This window comes from Pteropus alecto, unplaced genomic scaffold (assembly GCF_000325575.1).
Source record: "Pteropus alecto unplaced genomic scaffold, ASM32557v1 scaffold11, whole genome shotgun sequence".
Classification (NCBI taxonomy): domain Eukaryota; kingdom Metazoa; phylum Chordata; class Mammalia; order Chiroptera; family Pteropodidae; genus Pteropus; species Pteropus alecto.
In genome coordinates this window covers 10930587-10949810 of record NW_006431956.1, presented here as the reverse complement: position 1 = coordinate 10949810, position 19224 = coordinate 10930587, and the positions used below count along the sequence as shown (strand labels likewise).

General features: G+C 35.2%; 1 protein-coding gene and 1 pseudogene across 2 annotated transcripts in view; both read right to left on the bottom strand.

Moving 5' to 3' along the window:
• The window catches only part of PLXDC2 (plexin domain containing 2), a 366773-nt gene that overhangs the window by 110233 nt on the left and 237316 nt on the right, over window positions 1-19224 (bottom strand). For both annotated transcript variants that reach the window (XM_015585588.2, XM_025043487.1), the window contains exon 5: window positions 4152-4274. In XM_015585588.2, the coding sequence (XP_015441074.1) occupies window positions 4152-4274 (123 nt within the window). The remainder of the gene's footprint in view (window positions 1-4151; window positions 4275-19224) is intronic.
• Window positions 13330-13448, bottom strand: LOC112475672 (annotated as a pseudogene).

The window sequence follows — 19224 nt, the reverse complement described above, 5'->3', positions numbered from 1 at the left end:
TCTATCTAGAAGGAGCTTGTCTCCACTTGTAGTATCCCAACTTTTACGGCTGCCCTTGAAGTTTAGGCAGGTAAACTACCTTGCTCTGATAATCAACAGGGCTTGCATTTGTAAGTCACAGATTATAGCAAGCAAAGAAGTAGTTTTAACATCGGTGCAGGAGCACCTCCCCATGGCTATCCTCCAAGATTCAGTGCAGAGAGAGCAGGCAAAAATGCCCCTTTCCCAGTTTCTCCCTAGACGGGGTGTGACAGCATACTTTCCCAGCTGTGGCCTGAGGGTCTGGCCACGAATCAGCCTGCAAACAGGTGCTGACTGAAATCCTCCCCTTAGGACACGGATGGGTCTTGGGACACTCTCAACTACTGGGAGCCATCAAAAACAAAGGTGGTGGCTTAGTCAATCACAGAGGTTTGAGAGACAACCAGGAACTTTAGCTGAGGTACTGATGAGATTTGGGTCCTATATAAGACCACAATGACCAGAGTTGAAGATGTAGCTCTTTTACCTAATGTACAGAAATCAATACAGAGTCAAGAAAAATGAAGAAACAAGGGAATATGTTCGAAACAAAAGAATAAGACAAAGCTCCAGAAACCGATCTTAATGAAACAGGGGTAAGTGATTTATCCAAATGAGTTTAAAATAAGTTATAAAGATGCTTACTGACATCAGAAGAGCAATGCATGAGCAAAGTGAGAATTTTAGCAAAGAAAGAAAATATGAAAAACTACTAAATATAAATCAGAGAGCTGACGTATACAGCAACTGACCTGAAAATTTTAATAGAGGGGTTCGACAGCAGGCTAGATGAAGTAGAAGATAGAATCACTGCTCTTGAAGACAGGGCAGTGGAATGCATCAAATCAGAGGGGCAAAAAGAACGAAAAGGAGTAAAAATAGCCTAAGAGACATATAGGACACCATCAAGTGGACCAATATTCACATTATAAGAATCTCAGAAAGAGAAGAAGGAAAGAGGCAGGAAGTTTATTTAAAGAAATAATGACTGAAAATTTCTCTAACCCAGAGGAAAAAAATATCAGACATCCAGATCCAGGAAGTCCAAAAATACCAAACAAGATGAATCAAAAGAGACTCACATGGAAATGTATTATAAGTAATTTATCAGAAGTTAAAGACAAAGAAATAATCCTAAAAGCAGCAAGAGAAGCCAATCTGTTACTTATAAGGGAATCCACGTAAGACTGTCAATAGATTTTCAGCAGATATTTTGAAGGTTAGAGGGAGTGGGATGAGATATTTAAAGTGCCAACCAAGAGTACTTGACCAGGCAAAGTCATCCTTCAGAATTGAAGGAGAGATAGTTTTCCAGACAAACAAAAGCTGAAGGAGTCCTTCACCACTAAAGCAGCCTTATAGGAAATGTTAAAAAGGAGTTCTTCAAACTGAAATAGAAGCATGTTAATTAGTAACAGGCATTTTAAGAAACTATAAAACTCAATGATAAAGGTAAATATAGAGTTAATTTCAGAATACTATAATATCATAATGGTGGTGGGGAAATCACTTATGACTTCAGTATAAAGGTTAAGAGACAAAAGCATAAAAACTGTAACTACAATAATTTAATGAATACACTACAAAAAAAAGTTGTAACTATCACATAAAATGTAGTGGAGGGTATAAAAATGTAGAGTTTTTATATGTATCGAGCTTTTGATCATTACTAAGAATTATACTTTAAAATTTGCTATTCAAATTATTTTTCTAGTAAAGGATTTATTTTTATAACTTTTCTAGCTTTTGTGCATTAATAATCTGTGACTCAGACTTCAGTAGTCCTATAAGCTACCTATAACATTTGGAAGCATCATGACATTTTTAAAGTCTATTGATTTAATACTTACAGAAATACTATCTTAGAAATTTTCTCTACTGCTACTGTCTCCTCTAAAGAAGTTTTGCTTTGTTAAAATGTTGAATTTCCCATCCTTAATCATTCTTTCAATGATCCTAACCAATCAAAGTTGGACATATTTCAGTAAGTTACTCTTGTACAAAAGGACTTTGTGAAGAGCCTTATAATATTAAAAAGTACTTCATTCATTTACTAAAACACAGCAATTGCCATTGGTCATTACACAGAAGATATTTCAATGAAGTAAAATACATCAATTCTTAAGTGTTACAACTTCTACAATTCTCAGTTAAAATCTTATCTTACATATTTAATTTTTTCATTTACTCATTCATTGAATAATTATGGGAGACTTACTGTGTATGAGTTCCTGTGCCAGGCACTTAAGATAAAATGATTTCTTAGAGTCATAGTCTTCATTTCACAGAATTTAGTGTCCAGTTGGAGTGGCATGCATTAATTTTTACAAATCATTCAAATAAAGATAAAATTCAAATATTAAGAGCTACCACATAGTATATGAGACAGTATATGGAGAGAGAGAATTATTTAATGTTTTATGATTTTGATGCTAATAATATAAAAATGTGGTCGTCAGAATCCTGTGCCTATGAGTAAATATCCCCAACATCACCTAGTAAGTGATAGAGCTTGGAAAATAATCAACTTTCATCAAATCACTTCCTGTTTACTAAGTTGATTCTGTCTGGTAGGTCACGCAATAAGTTTTAGATAAGTTTCTGGTTGTGGTTCTACCTCACATATACTATAACTGCTTGTACACCCTTGAGCTTTAGTACCCAATAAATTTTTTTTAAAGAGTGAAGATGAAGTATAACAGCTTTTAAAGTAATAGGGGGAAGTTATTATAATGGCTAACACTCAGTTACTTAATTTTGGAACACACTTTGGTGTTATTTAAACTGCCTGAAATGTATTTCTTAGAGTGTATGTCTAGTTTCCTTTTTTCTTTGCAATTTTGACCTGTAAAATGGCTTCAGCACACTGGTCAGAAGATTACTTTTAGCAAAATGATCACATTTCCCTAAAACTCCTGCACCATTAGGTCTATATCACCCACTAGTAAAATTCTTCTTTGATCAGTAAGATAAGAGAAGAAATAGCTTTATTCACCTCAAATGCTTCCATTATTTTATAAGAAAAAACTGTCACTTGGACAAACAAATACTATTTTTGTACTATAGAGCACAGAAATTTTTATCTTAAAAAATAATTAATTAAATTTATTTTTAATTATAGTTGACATACAATATTACGTTAGTTTGAGGTGTACAACATAGTGATTCAACATTTAGATAGCTTATGAAGTGATCACCACAATAAGCTTAGTAACCACTTGTTACTGTACATAGTTATAATGATATTACTGGCTCTATTCCCTATGCTGTACTGTAAATCCCCATGACTTATTTTATAACTGGAAGTTTGTACTTTTATCTTTAGTTAAGTTTCTAAAACAAACTCTCCTTTTCCTATTTTCTCTACTAAAGTTAGAGCCTTCAGTAAGATGGAGACATGAAAATTCATTTATGTCTCCAAGACCTTAAATTTTTATTTAGATTTAAATAATATTTAGTGACAAAATCTAGGTTTTTCTTTATTTTATATGTCCCCAAAAAGAAATAGTAGGGATAGATTATTGTCAGTATACTTGATAAACCTTAATAGGTTCTATTTCATATTTTAAAGTCAGAAAAACCTGAATTTCTTAAATGTATTTTAACCATCCACTACCTTATAAGTTTTAAAGGTATGTTCGTCTTATTGTATATATAGTTCATAAGATTTGAAATTTTAATATCTGTGTATTATGCCTCTTCCCTATACTTGAAGATCAGAACTAACAAATTATCCTTATTTAGTTTTTCTAATAGGAAGGACTTTTTGCAAATAGCATCAAATGCATATACTCTGTTCCAGGTGTCATTTATAGCAACTCATTTATTATAGTGCCCGATAGGTGTTAATAAACATTTGTTGAACAAATAAACAAATGAATGAATAAATGAGTAGCATCTAACCATATACTTTACTCTACATACTAGCAGTTACAGTATAAATTTGTCATCTTAGAGCATTTTCATCAGTTTATAAATCCAGTCCACCAAAAAACAAAAAAACAAAAAAACAAAAAAAAAACCCCACCAAAACCCCCAAAAAACTCAGGTTACAAAAATATTAGCATAAATCTCATGATTGATGTTTAAAGGTATACCATTCAGTAAGAAATAGGCTAACAGATACATACCATTATCAAAATATCTGACTGTTGAATTTCTGGATACACTGGGATCAAAATTTGCCATTAAAGGTGCTATGTATTGTGTGGCTGTTAGCATTCGATGTACAACTTCTCCAGTATATATGAAACCTATAATTAGAAAAGTGGAAATATGTTAAGAAAAAGCCCAGATAAAATTTTAATTAAAATACCTCCAACTCAATTGCAGTCATATTTTGCAAATAAAATATCATAGTAGCTAAAAAAAAGGGAACAAAATTAATGTCTTGATATATTAGCACCTTGCAGACCAGAAAATCAGAAATCTATACTATGGACAACTTTAATTGTGGGAAAAGTGACTATTAATCTGGAAGAGATTATTAGGATGAAAAGTGAATAATATAGCACTATCAGTAATTCAAACATTCGATCTGCCATTATCAATCCTTTGTTATTTTAACACTAGCAGAACATACAGGTCCTTTTAACAAATAAATATATTTTCATAATGTTTAACTGCATTTTCTAAAACTACAATCTCAGTTTAGGACAATTTAGAAACTACACATGCATATGTCTATATTTTTATATCTTTCTCCATCACTGAAATGGAGAAAATGTTTTAGACCTTATTTTCAAAGTTGAAAGGAGGATAAACAGCCATGAAAAAACCAGCACATTTCTCAGATGGCTCAAGTCTTTATAGAAAAGGAGCACTCTATCAAGAGGATGAAGATCGGATGTTTGCATATCAGATGGTAAAACATTGATAATGCACAAATGCCTCTCTTCCTAGAGTTATCAGTGCCAGCCTATTCTAGCAGTTGGATGATGAGAGGGAATTTACTATGGAGAACTTGCTCTTGATTTAACTTTCAATAGCTCTTATGTTACAACCCTACCCACTTTCAATTATTTACACTGGGTTTATTTACTTGGTGGATTATCCATGACAAATTGTTAAATCCTATACTGGCTTCTTGCCTCCGATGTCTTTAGGTCTGACAGTCAGTTCAGGGAATGCTAACTAATTTTAACGTTAATCTAAGAAACTCACAATTAAGAACATATAAGTAAATGGGCACACGCATGTATATACACACAAATTACAAAATAAAACCCAAAGCAAATTATTTGTGACAATGCAATTGTGATGTTTAGGCATCCATAAGTTAACTAGAGCATTTTTCTATTTTCAAAAGGATTAATTTTAAAAAAGCAAGATTTAAAAAAACAAAATTGTGTAGAATTTAAAGTTGTAAAAGTGTTAAAACTTTTGTTATCTCAGTCTGTGTTCTGAATAAAGCTTTCATTGGCATACTGTGGTCTTCATTGTTTCAAATTCTCAACTGTAATTTCTAGGTAAGTTATTGGAGGATTAAATCTGTAGTTATTTACCTTGCAATTAATTTGTCCTTTTAGCAGTGTCTTCTTTCCTCGACTTCCTTTTCATTTTTCATCAAAGGCAAATTGAATTCTAGCTATTCACCTTCAAAAATATATTTTAACTAGTAAAATTTTTAGGATGTATTTCAATCGTTGATTATGGCTTGTTTCTCATTTGATGAGCAATAACTTTCAAAATAAATTTCCTATGCCTAGAGCAGAATTTTGTACATTTGTAACTTCACAAAGCTCAGTGTACTAAAAGATATTATATAGGGTGATGCAGTCATTGCTTTTATTTCCTGTAGATTTTCAGAGACACTCTTAATGTTCAAAGCTCTATATCATCTTTAAAATTATGAAAATTAAGAGTAACTATTTTTCAGGGTCTATGATTTATTTTTTCCTCATATCTTCACCAACATGCCTTTATAATTTCACCACTAAAATGGATACAAAAGTTCTATAAGTATGATCTTTTAAGAAAAGCATTAAATTATACTCTGAAAATGTTTTTCAAGGGCACTAGCTTTCAATGGTTATTTCTCTATATATTCTCCATGTACTAATAGAAGACAATTTGCTTGATTTAAAAAATAAAGAGGACAGTCATTCAAGGCTGTAAGATAATTTTAAATCAATACAAAATCCATTCTCCAAAAAACTCTAAGAAAAGCAGCAACAATTCCAAGAAAGAGTTGCAAAATGCATGACCATAGATAATTTCAGATAATGCTTACTGTTAGTATTTTAAAAGTATATCTGTATTTGTTGCTGAATGTTCCTACATAGATTTGGAAAAGAGATTCTCCACTCTCTACCACCGAGTTTGCAGATCATGGGACTCATTAACTACTGCTTCTTTTCACCAGGAAAAAATTTTCCAGTTACAATTTCCCAATTACCAAAAGTGAAGTCTCAAATTGTTCCCAGAGAACTGAGTGAACACATGAAAGAATTTTTTAAGAGGTAAAAGCTATAATTACAATTATGATTCTTCTATTATTGTAACATTCAAATAAATTATAATTAGTGTCACCATGAGTGCTACCATTGGTACAACTACTAAGAACACGAAACAGCTCTTGTAATCACCAGCGCATCTCCCAATCCTATTAATCTATCATCACTATTATTTCTACCACTGCCCAAGAATAATGAAAAACAATCTGAGGATGCAAATACACGACTACTCCACAAAACGGATTTAATTTTGCTAATTTGGAGAATACTTGTTTGTATTCCTTAGCCATATTGAAATCCAATTCTTTAATATCTTAGGTTAGTTCTTAGTGACCAATAAGTAAAATGCTTTTGATTGCAGTGATGGCCTCTCCTGAATCCTCCTCACAATCCCAGGTTTAAAAAATATCCTTTCAGCAGCAGTGGTTACTATCCAAGTGGAGAGAAACTTTACAGGCCACTGAGAGCAGGGAAGCATTAAAAGTATTGAATAAGAACCAGTTATGCAGGTTAATGAGACCTTTAATGCAATAAATCTTCCCTAAATCTTCGAAGGCACGCATAGCGACCGATATCCCATTTAGACATTTAGCTCTCTGACTCGGGTGTGTCATCGTACAGGAAAAAAAAATTTTCTTTTTTTTGGGTCTTTCATATTTTGAGGTAATTTAGTTGTACTCTTTTGAAGGGCTAATCATAAAATGTCACCTTTGGTCACTACATGCTTTTAGTTTAAATAGCATTCATTTATCTAGTCATAAGGTTTGTAGAAGAGTAGTTATTATCCAGATAACTTGGTACCCAGAAAGACACCTCCATTTGAAAGATCCAAATAAGAGAAGCAAATGCGGTTTGCTTTTGGAATTTCAAATGACAGCTAACACACTGCATTTCTCTTTTGCCTTTACTAGTAAACCTAGGGTCAAGTTCTGAGCTCAGCTCTCATTGACGACTTTGCTCTTGAACTTGGAAGGCTCTCCTTGGGCTGCTTTCTGTAGATGGGTCTCTAGTCGCTGGAATAATCTATTTTTAAATATGTAAAACTCATCAAGTCCTTTGAGGATGCGATCGCTACGAGTTCTGACATGACTAGCCCCTCCTCAGTCATTATATAGTTATTAACCATGATTACGTATTTATTAACCATAAGTACTATTATGATAATAGTGAAATTAACCAATACCTATGCAGGTCTTTACCAATGACATTATTCTCATGTATGATCTTCACCGTACCCTTTCAATACTTTGAAAGAATGGTATTATTATTTCCATTTATTAAATGAAGCATGTAATAAGGCTGGGTAATTTGTTCAGAGCCACATGGCTAGAATTGGTTTTCTGATTCCAAACTTTAGGACCTCCCCATGATATATTTTAGAATTCACTGTGAATTCTAAAATGCTCTCCTTCACTGGATTTCATACTTAAACAAGTAGTTCGAGGAACAAAAGACCTATTCTTTGTGTGAAAATTCTAACATCTACACCTATGACCAAAGTTGTAGTCACTTTGAATCTCGCTACTTTTATTGTATTATTTCAGCCTCTTTATTTTAATTAGAAAATTATATAAATAGGTTTAAATTAGATTCCTTTATTGCAATCCACCAAATGACTCTTTTATTGGTAGGTGAATGACACATGATACACACGATTAGAGATTGTATTTAACGGTAGAATCGAATTACTTCTTAGCTGTGTGACTAAGTTACTTGATCTCCCTGTGCCTCAGTTCCCTAATCTGTCAAATGGAGCAGAAATGGTATCGATATCATTGGGGTGTTGTGATGATTGAATGAGTTAATACGTGAAAAGCACTTGAAAACACTGTTTAAAATTAAAACGTGCAGAAAACAACCAATCCATTAAACTCTCTCACTTTTAGCCCCTGAAGTCTTTTCTGTCTAATGCATACTAGTTGATTAGATTTGCATTACGATGTCAATATGACTTCAAAATCGTGTTTCAGACCCGAAAGGTATACTATGTGTTTCTCTGCATTATTCCAGTTTGGGTTAAGGCATACCATTGACTCTAACTATAAGACAACAGATAATATAAAGCCTTAATGTCCAAGCTCTACATTTGATATACCTTTCCTTACAGTCCGATGAAATAAACGCCTTGTAAAAATATTAACTTCCTATTGGTTACAAATGGTTGTTTTATTTAACTGAAAGTGTCATTGTAATAAAAGAAGCATGAAGAGGCTATAATTGCCTGTGAAACATTCTGTGAAAAGTTAATGTGTAAAGCGCTATAAAATATTCTATTTTATCATCTTTTGGTGGATATTTTTGAGCGCAGAGGAAAGGTCGGAGCTGGCGGTTATGCCTGCAGGGCACTGAACATTTGCAGTTAAATGCTGCTTTCAGAGGACAAATGACAATGGTGTAAGTGCTACTGTTGCCACCATCATGACATGTGAACTACGATTCCTACACATTAGTCAAATAGGTCTGAAATGGATGGCCTTTTATCCATAAAAATTTAGAGAACGGATTTCTCGTGTGGATACCTCATTAACCTTACATATGATCTGTTCCATTTCTATTCATGAAGAATTGAGTTATTTCACTGAGTGCTGTTTTTCGTTACTGTTTTTATCAATGGCTCGGTATTCGTACTGGACAACTTGCTTGAAACAAACCAATGAAGTTTGAGCATAATTCATCTTACATTTTACACAAATACCATTTTATGAATCATAATACATTCTCACATGCTATAGGCTACCCACTTCCAGACAAATACTTGTTTGTAATTTAGTCGGCCTTTTAAACAAAGCCATATGTGGCAGCAATTGTTAACTGGAAAATTAAAAGTTGTGGTAAGTTATCTGGTAACGTAACTGTCTGCCAGCTGCAAATATACAATAACAGGTTTCACATAACGGGCTTCCTCTAGATAAAATCTTTGCTAGTAGACCACACAGTTCACTGTGAGGATATTGGTTTGTACGTACAACCTAGATGGTTACAGAAAAAAAGAATTTCTGAAGTTCATGTGCGCTCACTAACCACTGGCTCCTAGGAAGCAACTATAATATTGTCAATCACCAAATATTTTCCCTTTACAATTCCAACCATCTACCAAGGTAAAATATGTCAGTATATTTTATATAATGAAAAATTGTAAACATACATATTTACATCTTGTTTCTCAAACAAATCAATGCAACTTGTTCTTAGTGCATGTTAATTCCTAGTGGTCACTACTGACAACTCCCTTCCTCCCTCCTTTCTAAATGCTTCTGACTATCTAGGATTTCCAGAGATGGTTCTGGTCAGTAAATGGTGCCCCTGGAGTTGTATAATGCAAGAACTCCATGGCTTTTCATGGAGGCATTGGACTGCGCCTTTGTACTTGAAAATCAAGTTCAACTCCTCTATTCAGAGAGATCCTGGTAATATTTCAAAAGCCTTACTCCTACATGGAAGAATAGGGCAGGTCGTTTTAAATCACTTCTGCTCCTACACTGAGGATTTAGGGATCCTGCTGTCAAACGCTAGAATCACACATGACAGCCAAATTACAGATGTGAGCTAGTCCCAATACCTGCAGTCTTGGTTTTTGGGTATGGTGCCCATGTTTGCAAAATCTCTATTTTGAATTCCACGTAATAGCATGGACCCTGCTCCTTGTGGGCAGTCTTTCTAGAAGGCAACTACTTGGCTTTCTGACCTATTAATATCAGCTTGACCTGGAGTTTCCGCTCATTTACCTGGACCTAAATAATCCCTTTGGAAACTACCTTGGACAGTGCTAAACTGTCAGCTGGTCTTCCACCCAGGCTCTCTAGAGTTGGGAACTCACGCATTGCTGTCTTTCACTCCATCACCCGGGACCCCTGTCTACCACGTGGAACAATGAAAACTGCCTCTTCCTTATCTAAAGACTTCAAAACTGTCACTGATATCCCTTTGTTAAATGTTCAGAAACAACCCTGGAAAGAAGTTGGCCAAATGTAAAGAGAGGCCACCTTCAGGTGGCTTCTTCATCATCAGACCTTACTGTTCTTATTGACCAATCTGGAGGGCTGCATATCTTACTTCTAAAACCAGGCAAATTTAAATTAAAAATATTACTTAGCAAGAGAATACCTCATTTGAATTTTTGTCCAGAAACGTAGTTTATCCAGTTTCTAGTTTATAAAACAAATTTGACCCTACGTTTTTGAAATTATAACTATACTTTCCCAACTCCATTCCTTATTTTCCGTCACTGTTTAGACATTCCTAGGAGAGAGCGAAATCTCATCTCTAAGTTTTATCAGAATCTACCCAAGCTGGGTCATGAAATGTCGTGAATGTACTGACAATCTCTTCATTGTCCTTCTCTTTTCAATGCAAGAGAAATACCATTCATCCAGACAGGAAAGAAGCTAAAAGGGAGTAGAAGAGATTAGCTTTCTCAAAGACAGCCGTCTGCATTGCACCACCAGCTGACAGTCAATGGCTTGTTCCTTCCTCTTTTCTCCAGAGTAACTAAAATAACCCAATTGTTGCCTCAAATGGTTTGCGTTTTAATGACTTAGCATTTAACTTATAGATCCAATCTAGCATCATTTCACACTATTTAGATAGATATATAGATGATATGTAAACAGGGTGTAAGTATAATGTATGCAGATATAATGCACAAGTTATACATATACATACACGTATACATACACAATATGCATATAATATACATATACTTATACAAATGCATTTCTGTCCATGTGGAGTTGCAGTGTTGTGGAAAGGCCTATGTTTGAGTTCTTCATCTTTTACAAGGTGTAGGATCTCATGTCATCACTTACTCTCACTGAGTTGCAATTTCTTCTGTAAAAAATTAGGCTAAAATTAACCCCTGTTAAAACAAATTGTTGTGTACATCAATCAGTGAAAAAGGACCACACAAACATAGCTGCAGTTCCACACTCGGCATATAAACATTGAGCATCTGCATATGGCTGCGGCATCCTTTGAAAATCAGAGCTCTGTGGAGGCTCCCTCGGCAGCTGCACTGATTCTCTCTGCCCTTGGTCTCTGCCATCCTACGGCAGGGCTCATATTTCTCTGATACTGCCCATATCTCCCTGAGACATGTGCCTTTTACAATGTCAGAGGTGTGATCCGAACTACATTTTCTCAGACGTTTTAGCAGTCTGGTCTCCTAAGGTGATGAGTGTTCAGTGAGAGGGACGAAATCGCCATCGCAAAAAGGCATCGACCCGAATGTATATGCGTATTACACCTTGCACTTTGTACTTTCAATATGCCCTACAATTTGAACACTCAAACCATTAGATACTGAAAGAAAAATCTACTCTATTTAAGACAAGAAATTTATATATTTAGCTTCGTTTTTATATACATATATCTCTGTGTATTGTGTATGCATGTGAGAGAGAACCACACATCTTACAGTCCACAGATTGTAGAAATCAATACAAAACGCATATTGAGCATCTTAAAGGTCTAAAGCACAATAAAATCCAGCATATATCCTCTGAAAGTATTTTAGGCATGGTTTTTACCCATTTTGCTGATGCGCATGCACAGACCCATCAATATTTTGGTTAATACCACCTAGACTGAACTTTTTAAAAAATGCGTTTTCACAGATATGTTTTCTGACCTAACATTCAGCAACTGTGCTTTAGAACACTGTAATTACTGAGACCAGTGAGAGACTGAAAGAAGCCCGAAGACCTTCTCTCCACATCCATGCCTCATATTTCTCTCCTAACCCTCTCTCTCACACTAAAAAAAATAAATAAATAAATAAACAACAAAAAAATCAAGTTTATTTAGGATCACCTCTTCCTAGTGTTGACTCAGGGGAGGATTTATTAGAATACATATTCTTCTAGCACTGTTACTACAGAGCATTACTTATATTCATTCTGGATATAGTAATCAAGACCGAAAAGAGTGGCATTTGGGTAGCGTTACCTATTCAGCTCACAAATTAGATCTTAATTCCAATATAATCCTACCATGATTATATTTGTGAAAAAATCTGACTGAATATATTTATTTTGATCAAAATACTGACAAAGCGTTTTTCCTTGACATTGGGAGTTTTGCAGGTACTATTTTGATTCTAAAATTCTTAAATCCACATTGAAACATTCATGCACATTCAAATATGGATATTTTGTGCTGTTTAACCAATTTCGACTTGTTCATATAGGTATTTTAATGGTTTTAAAAATAAGTTTTAAAAACATAAAATTAATACTGTATAAAGAGAATATGTCCTTATGCATATATGAATAAGTAATGAGCACCAATATATCAGTTTATCTACTATCCAAACAAAAAAAACATATAATAAAGCACAAATATGACCTTTAAAATGCACTGTCTCCCCCTCTTGAGAGCTAACCACCATCACAAATTTTTGATCATTTTTTTCTTCCTTATCTTTATAGTTTTTACATTCTATGTTTGCATGCCTAAAGACGATGAGCTTTGCATATGCTTAAGGCTTTAAAACAAATGCATTTTAAGTATTCTTCTTCAAGTTTTTATTTCTGTTTAAATCTACATTCCTGAATAATCTCTGTTGTACAAGTAGCTGTTCCACTCATTTCTCACTTTGGTATCATATTCCACTATATAAGTATACCACAAATCATTTATCCATTAGACTCTTGAGGACTTTCGTATTATCTCAATTTTTTGCTATTACAAGTGGTACTACCATTAAACAGTTCTACATATGACCTGGCTCATATGTTAAACATTTTCTAATATATAAACTCAGAAGCTGTATGGCTAGATCATACCACACACACACATGTGCAACTTCACCAGTAAATGAGGAATTGTTTTCTCTTTCTTTTCTTTTCTTTTTTTATGCCTACAGCACTTGGTATTCCTAGGTGGTCTCCCATCCAAGTACTAACCAGGCCTGACCCTGCTTAGCTTCCGAGAGCAGACGAGACTGAGCTTGTTCAGGGTGGTATGGCTGTAGATGGAAATTGTTTTTCTAAGTAGTTACACCAACTGACACATCTACCATTATTATACACATATTCACATTGCTTCATATTCCTTTTAAAATTTGATACTGTCACACTTTTAACTTCTGCCAATCTGGTAGTTGTGAAATTATATTGCATTGTGAGCCTTATTTATTTATTCAATTAAAATTACTTAATTACATTAATTGCAGTAGTCAATTGCAAGACTTATTACTAGAGTAATAATGACATTCAATATTTTTCTCAGACACTCATTTGCCTTTAAAGTTTCCTTTTCTGTCAAGTGCCTGAAAAATTCTTTGCCCTTTTCTTACTGATGTCTAGGACTCATTTTCTAGCTTTTCAAAATAAAAACATAAATAAATTCTGAATACTACCTATGGTTTTGTTTCCTGTGCATTCATATAATGCTTCCTTAGTCTGAAACATTCTTCCATACTCTGATGTTATACATATATTCTTCTCTATTGTTCTGTAAGTATTTTATAAATTTACTTATCACATTTTTTCTTCCACCTATTTTGAAGAGTATAAAATATGGGTTAATTGATATTTTTTCCTATAGAAAGAGCTCAATATAATTTTTTGAAAATTTCATCCTATTCTTACTGACCTACAATATCAACTTAATCATAAGTCTAATTTTCATAAGCCTATGTGACTCCTCTGTATAGTCTATGTTATGATCAGTTTGTTTATCCCTGGTGTGGATACCACAATGTTTTATTACTATGTGTTTGCATCTGGTGAATCAGGAGTCCATAAATTATATGTCTTCTCCTTTATGAATGAGTAACTGTTCCTGGTCCTGTGCTCTTCCGTATGAACTTTGGAAATGATTCGTCCAGATATGCATACATGCACATGCAAAAATAAAATAATGTTAGATTTTGACTGAAATTGCACTAAAATTATGTCAGTTTAGGAGGAATTGACTCCTTTTGATTTTGGTTCTCTCTACCTACGATCATGGTATAGAACTTTATTTATTTACGTATTCTTAGATATCTTTCATTCTTTTAAAATTAATTTCTTCAAAATGTTTTTCATTTTTAGATTTATTCCAATTTATTTAGTCTTTTTGAAGCTATTAATGTTGAAAACTTTACTTTCAATTATATTTTCCTGCAGTTTGTGGTGACATTTAGAAATGCAATGGACTTTGTACATTGATTTTACATTCGGCAATCCTGCTCAACTCTCAAACTAATTCTAATAATCTGTACATTTTGGAGGGCTTTTATATGTTGATAATCATATCATTTGTAAATAATGTGAATTTTTTTCTTTTCAATCATTATATCTTTTATTTTTTCTGCTGGTTACATAATCTATATTGTTTTAATGAAGAAATAATAAACTCAGATATACATTTTAAATATATATATCATTTATATACATATATTTTAAATGTTTTAGATTTTTAAAAATGTCTAAATGATACATTGACGTTTGTAGAACATGAAGGACATACAATTCAGAATGCAACTAAAATAACTAAAACAAAGATATTTTATAAGATTGGAAAAATATTTTACAAGATATTTAGATGGACTATCACTGGCGAAAAATAATAATTCTGCTTATTTCCTTCTATTTTTTCTTACTTCTAGGAAATTCATACCCATTTTAGGGAAGAATAGATAAATTTCTCTCAAGCCATCAACCTGTAGATATCTGAACATTTTTCTCTTGCTACTTCATTAGAGATGTTATTTTTCCATATGCTTTGCACTATTTTTACTTCAATTAAACCTTAACATCTCATTATCCAACCAACGTAAAGCAGCAGGAAATGTTATTTGCACAAGTGGCTCAATTTACTTCTCAATTTACTGTGCCTTTTGACCAGAACAATATATACTGGAAACAGGAGAAGGGTACACAGCAAACAAAAGGCAAGCAACAGAACCACAACTCTAGGACAACCTTAGAAAGAGAATGAAGAATGCTCTGCCCCTGTTAGATTAACTGCTCTCATCCATAGAAAAAGCCCTTGCAAGTGCAGCTACATGTTATTGCCTCCTATGGAAATAAAAAGAGATTCTTAGATTTATTTTTTCAACACCTTAACATTTATCTCTGTCAAAAGGTTGGGAGCATGCTATCACCTTCTTAGGTAGAAAGGGAGCCCTTTTCCGGGGGACGTTGGGCAAGTATGGAAGCCAGGCAGAGATTGATAACCTGCTTTTCTAATAGGTTAGCTTTTGAAGAAGAGCAGCAAGAGCCCGTATCTCAAATGCACTTTTGTGGAACTGGTTCAGACCAATGAGAATCAAAGGAACAAATAAAAAAATTTTATTTCACTTTATGTCTGCGAAGGCAGAGAATGAAAAGGGTCACCATGTGGGAGGATTTCTTTCCCCGGGCCGTCCTCTGCAGTTCCTGTTCGATGCTTCAGTGGAGCAGTCCAGGTGGCTGCAGGTAGAGGCTGGCCTTGGTGACATAATAGTGCATCTCATATAGGTGCCCAAAGCTCAATGAAACCAGGGCTAGTTTATAGTCAATTAGACACCAGTGCTAAATTAATACCCCTTTAAATAAAAATTAATCATGTTTTAACTTTCCCACAGATGTGGGATGTGGGAAGCATGGGGAGACGTAGACACAATTTATTGGAGTCCAACATTTCCTTTTTCATACATTGCCATCGTCAGAAGCCCTACTCAGGTATTTAATGACCATTAGCTCTCTCCTTCCTGTTTAAATGAAAACACTGATGGGTATTATACACTGTGGTATGCATGGTATATAATCGTTATCATGTTTTTTTATGTGTTACTGAGGAAGATGATCATCTTTAAGCTAAAGGAATGGTTCTCCGCAGTCATCACCAATGAGGGGCTGAAATCACCCCAACGTTTACTCACTGGTGACCTTGGGTGGAGGGTCAGCACAGGTCCCCCACTAAGCCCGGACCATCCTGCAAAAGGTAGAGGCAGGAATCATGTGAGCATGTGTCACTATAGCCCCTCAGGTGGGCTCCGTCATGCTGGGGTTTTGAGATGTGACACTACAACATAATCACATGGTAAATGCAGTTATGGGTGTTGGGAGTGACACACTAGCTCCTTGGTTGACGGCTGCTGCCCAATAACTTCGCAAAACATTATACAAAACTACGATTTCATTAGAATCTAGTCAGTCCACAGATGCCTATATTTGAAGTGGCAAAAAAAAAAAAATGCATTGTGTATTTGTTTTATCTCCTCACCAGATAAGCTTTTAAAGATAGGCAGGTCAGTTTATTCATCTTCGTATATGCTGCTCGGCTTGGCACAGTGTCCAGCATGCAAGTAATAAACTGGGTTTCAAGAATGAAAGTGGCTCATTTCCAAATGCTGCAACTGAGCTACAAAGCCTTCTCTGCTTTGTCCCATCACTGCCAGGCTCTTTAATGTTGTCTCCTAGCTCTCCTCCTCTTGTACCCTGTGCTCTCAGCTCTCCGCAGGTCCCGTAGGCTTTGTGAATTTGCACATGCTGCTTCTTCTGCCTGAAACGTACTTGCCTCCTTCTGTGCCCTGAAAAATCCTAGTGTCTTTCAAGCTTCAATTTAAACATCTCCTCTTCTGTGAAGCCTTCTTTTATCCTCTCCAACTGCAGAAGACCTGATTACACCCTTCTGTGTTCCAACCCTATGTTCATCCAGGCTGCTATTATAGATCTTATCACACTGAGATACAACTGTTTATTTTCACATCCACCCCCGAGCCTGTTCTCCCCTCTTAGCACAAGTTACAGACTCCAGAGGACAACTGCTGTGACTTTTTCGTGTTTGTGTCTCAACACAGTGTCTGACCATCGTTCATGTACTCATCCAATTTGTAAGCAATTACTGAGTGCTTATTATGTTGGAGGGATTGCACCGGGCATCAAGGTTAAAGGAGGGAGAAGGACATTCTCTGGCCTTCACAGAAAACGGCGTGTGACGAGGCTGGAGAGCAACATTCAGCGGACAGGCTGTGGGAGGCCATGGCTGCCATGGCAAAGGTGTGGGGAGTTTTTTTTTTTTTTCATAAGGCAATGGGAACACATTGAAGAGCTGAAGCAGAGAATTAACGTGACCAGATCTGCTTTACTGGAAGAGCATTCTGCAAAACACCACACTCAGGAGAGTTTTTACCTCCAAAGTAAAAGAGCGGTGAATACCTGGAGAAGGGAACACAGCAAAATTCAGCTGGGTCCACTTCCGCCCACCCCCTCGATCTGGGTACTGGACACACAGTGGTTTCTATAGTACCTATTTTTTATACAGCTATGTTTAAAACTTTTTTTTTTTTAAGTTTATTCAGGCAGAATATAGACAGTGAGTAAGGAGGAATCAAACTTGAAATAGGGTGAAGAGTTCACTGTATTTCAATAATCTGTGGAAAGATGTAATGGGCTTAAAACGAAGAGTGAGTTGGCCAGAAGCAGATGCAGCAAAGGGGTTTCAGAAGTGGACTCGATGTCCAGGTGGCTCATTAGCTACATGGTGGGACAGAGCTCAGGACAGGCTGGAACAGAAGATGACGGTGCTGTTTACTAAGAGGAGAAAGCTCGGGGAGAAGCAGCTATATTGAGGCTTTTAGGCTAGTTTCAGAATAGAAGTGTGCACGCAATCCGATGCAATTCCTGTCACTCATATGCAATCTCAGGTAACATAACAAAGGGGTCACATGGTGGTTTTCCACCGCTGGAGTTTCCCTGTTGAGTCAGCTGTCTTTGCAGTTGGCCCTTGGGAACGGATGGTTTCTGGCACCATCAGACTCCTTTGACAGATAAGCATCATTGCAAGGTCTATAGACGGGAGGGATTACCTGCTAATTTAACCAGAAAACTGGATTTGTATCTCTGCCCCAGACAAGGTGAGGTTGCATGGACACACAAAGAAAAATTACTCTTTAAGGAACTAAAAAAAACACGTCAAGGGTCACTTATTTCATTTTAATATGACATCTGTGGTCTAAAAAAAAAAAAAAATAATAATAACCTTAAGTAGAGCATTTATATGAAGTATATTTATTTCCTGGCTAACAACGTCTGCAATATCAGCATTTCACACACACTATATAAGGAGATATAGCAAATATATTTCATGATAAAGATTTTCTTTCCAACTTTGATGCAGACCTCTCTTTGGAATAAAGTAAGGGCGCATAAGTATTGACATAATGTTAAATAAATACAAAGCAATAAAAATATTATGCTTGAAAATCTATAAGACATAACTGTAGGAATGTTATAAATACACTCTGACAGGCAACCCAATTCAGATGAACAAACACAGAAGCCTAAAAGAGTGAAAAAAAGGTCAGAAAAGATCCCCGGTGGATGATCTCCCACCGCAGCACCGGGTAACGGAGAGAAAAACATGATGTTGAAACGCAGGGGAAGATTTTTTTTTTTTCAGGACAAGAGTAATAAAGACTATACAGTAAGGCGAAGGAGCAATTTAAAATCCAAAGTGAGACAAGGCGCCAAGTGAATACTAAAAGGGCATTAGAGCCTTTTGATTTTCATAAGTGAACTTTAAGTTTATTTCTCCATTCTGTTCAGTAACTGAAAGACTCAGCGAGACACTGTCAAATACAATTCAAGTGATAATCAAAATGTTGTGAAGGAGTGTGAGAAAAAATGTGAAGGTGTACATGGGAAAACTTGTTTGGTTGTGAGAAAGGGTAGCCCTCAGATTGGCACTCCGGGATTCCTGGCACAGTGCACAAAAAATTGGTCATGCTTTTTTTTTTTTTTTTTTAATTGTGGTCAGAACACTTTGTTGCCCTCCT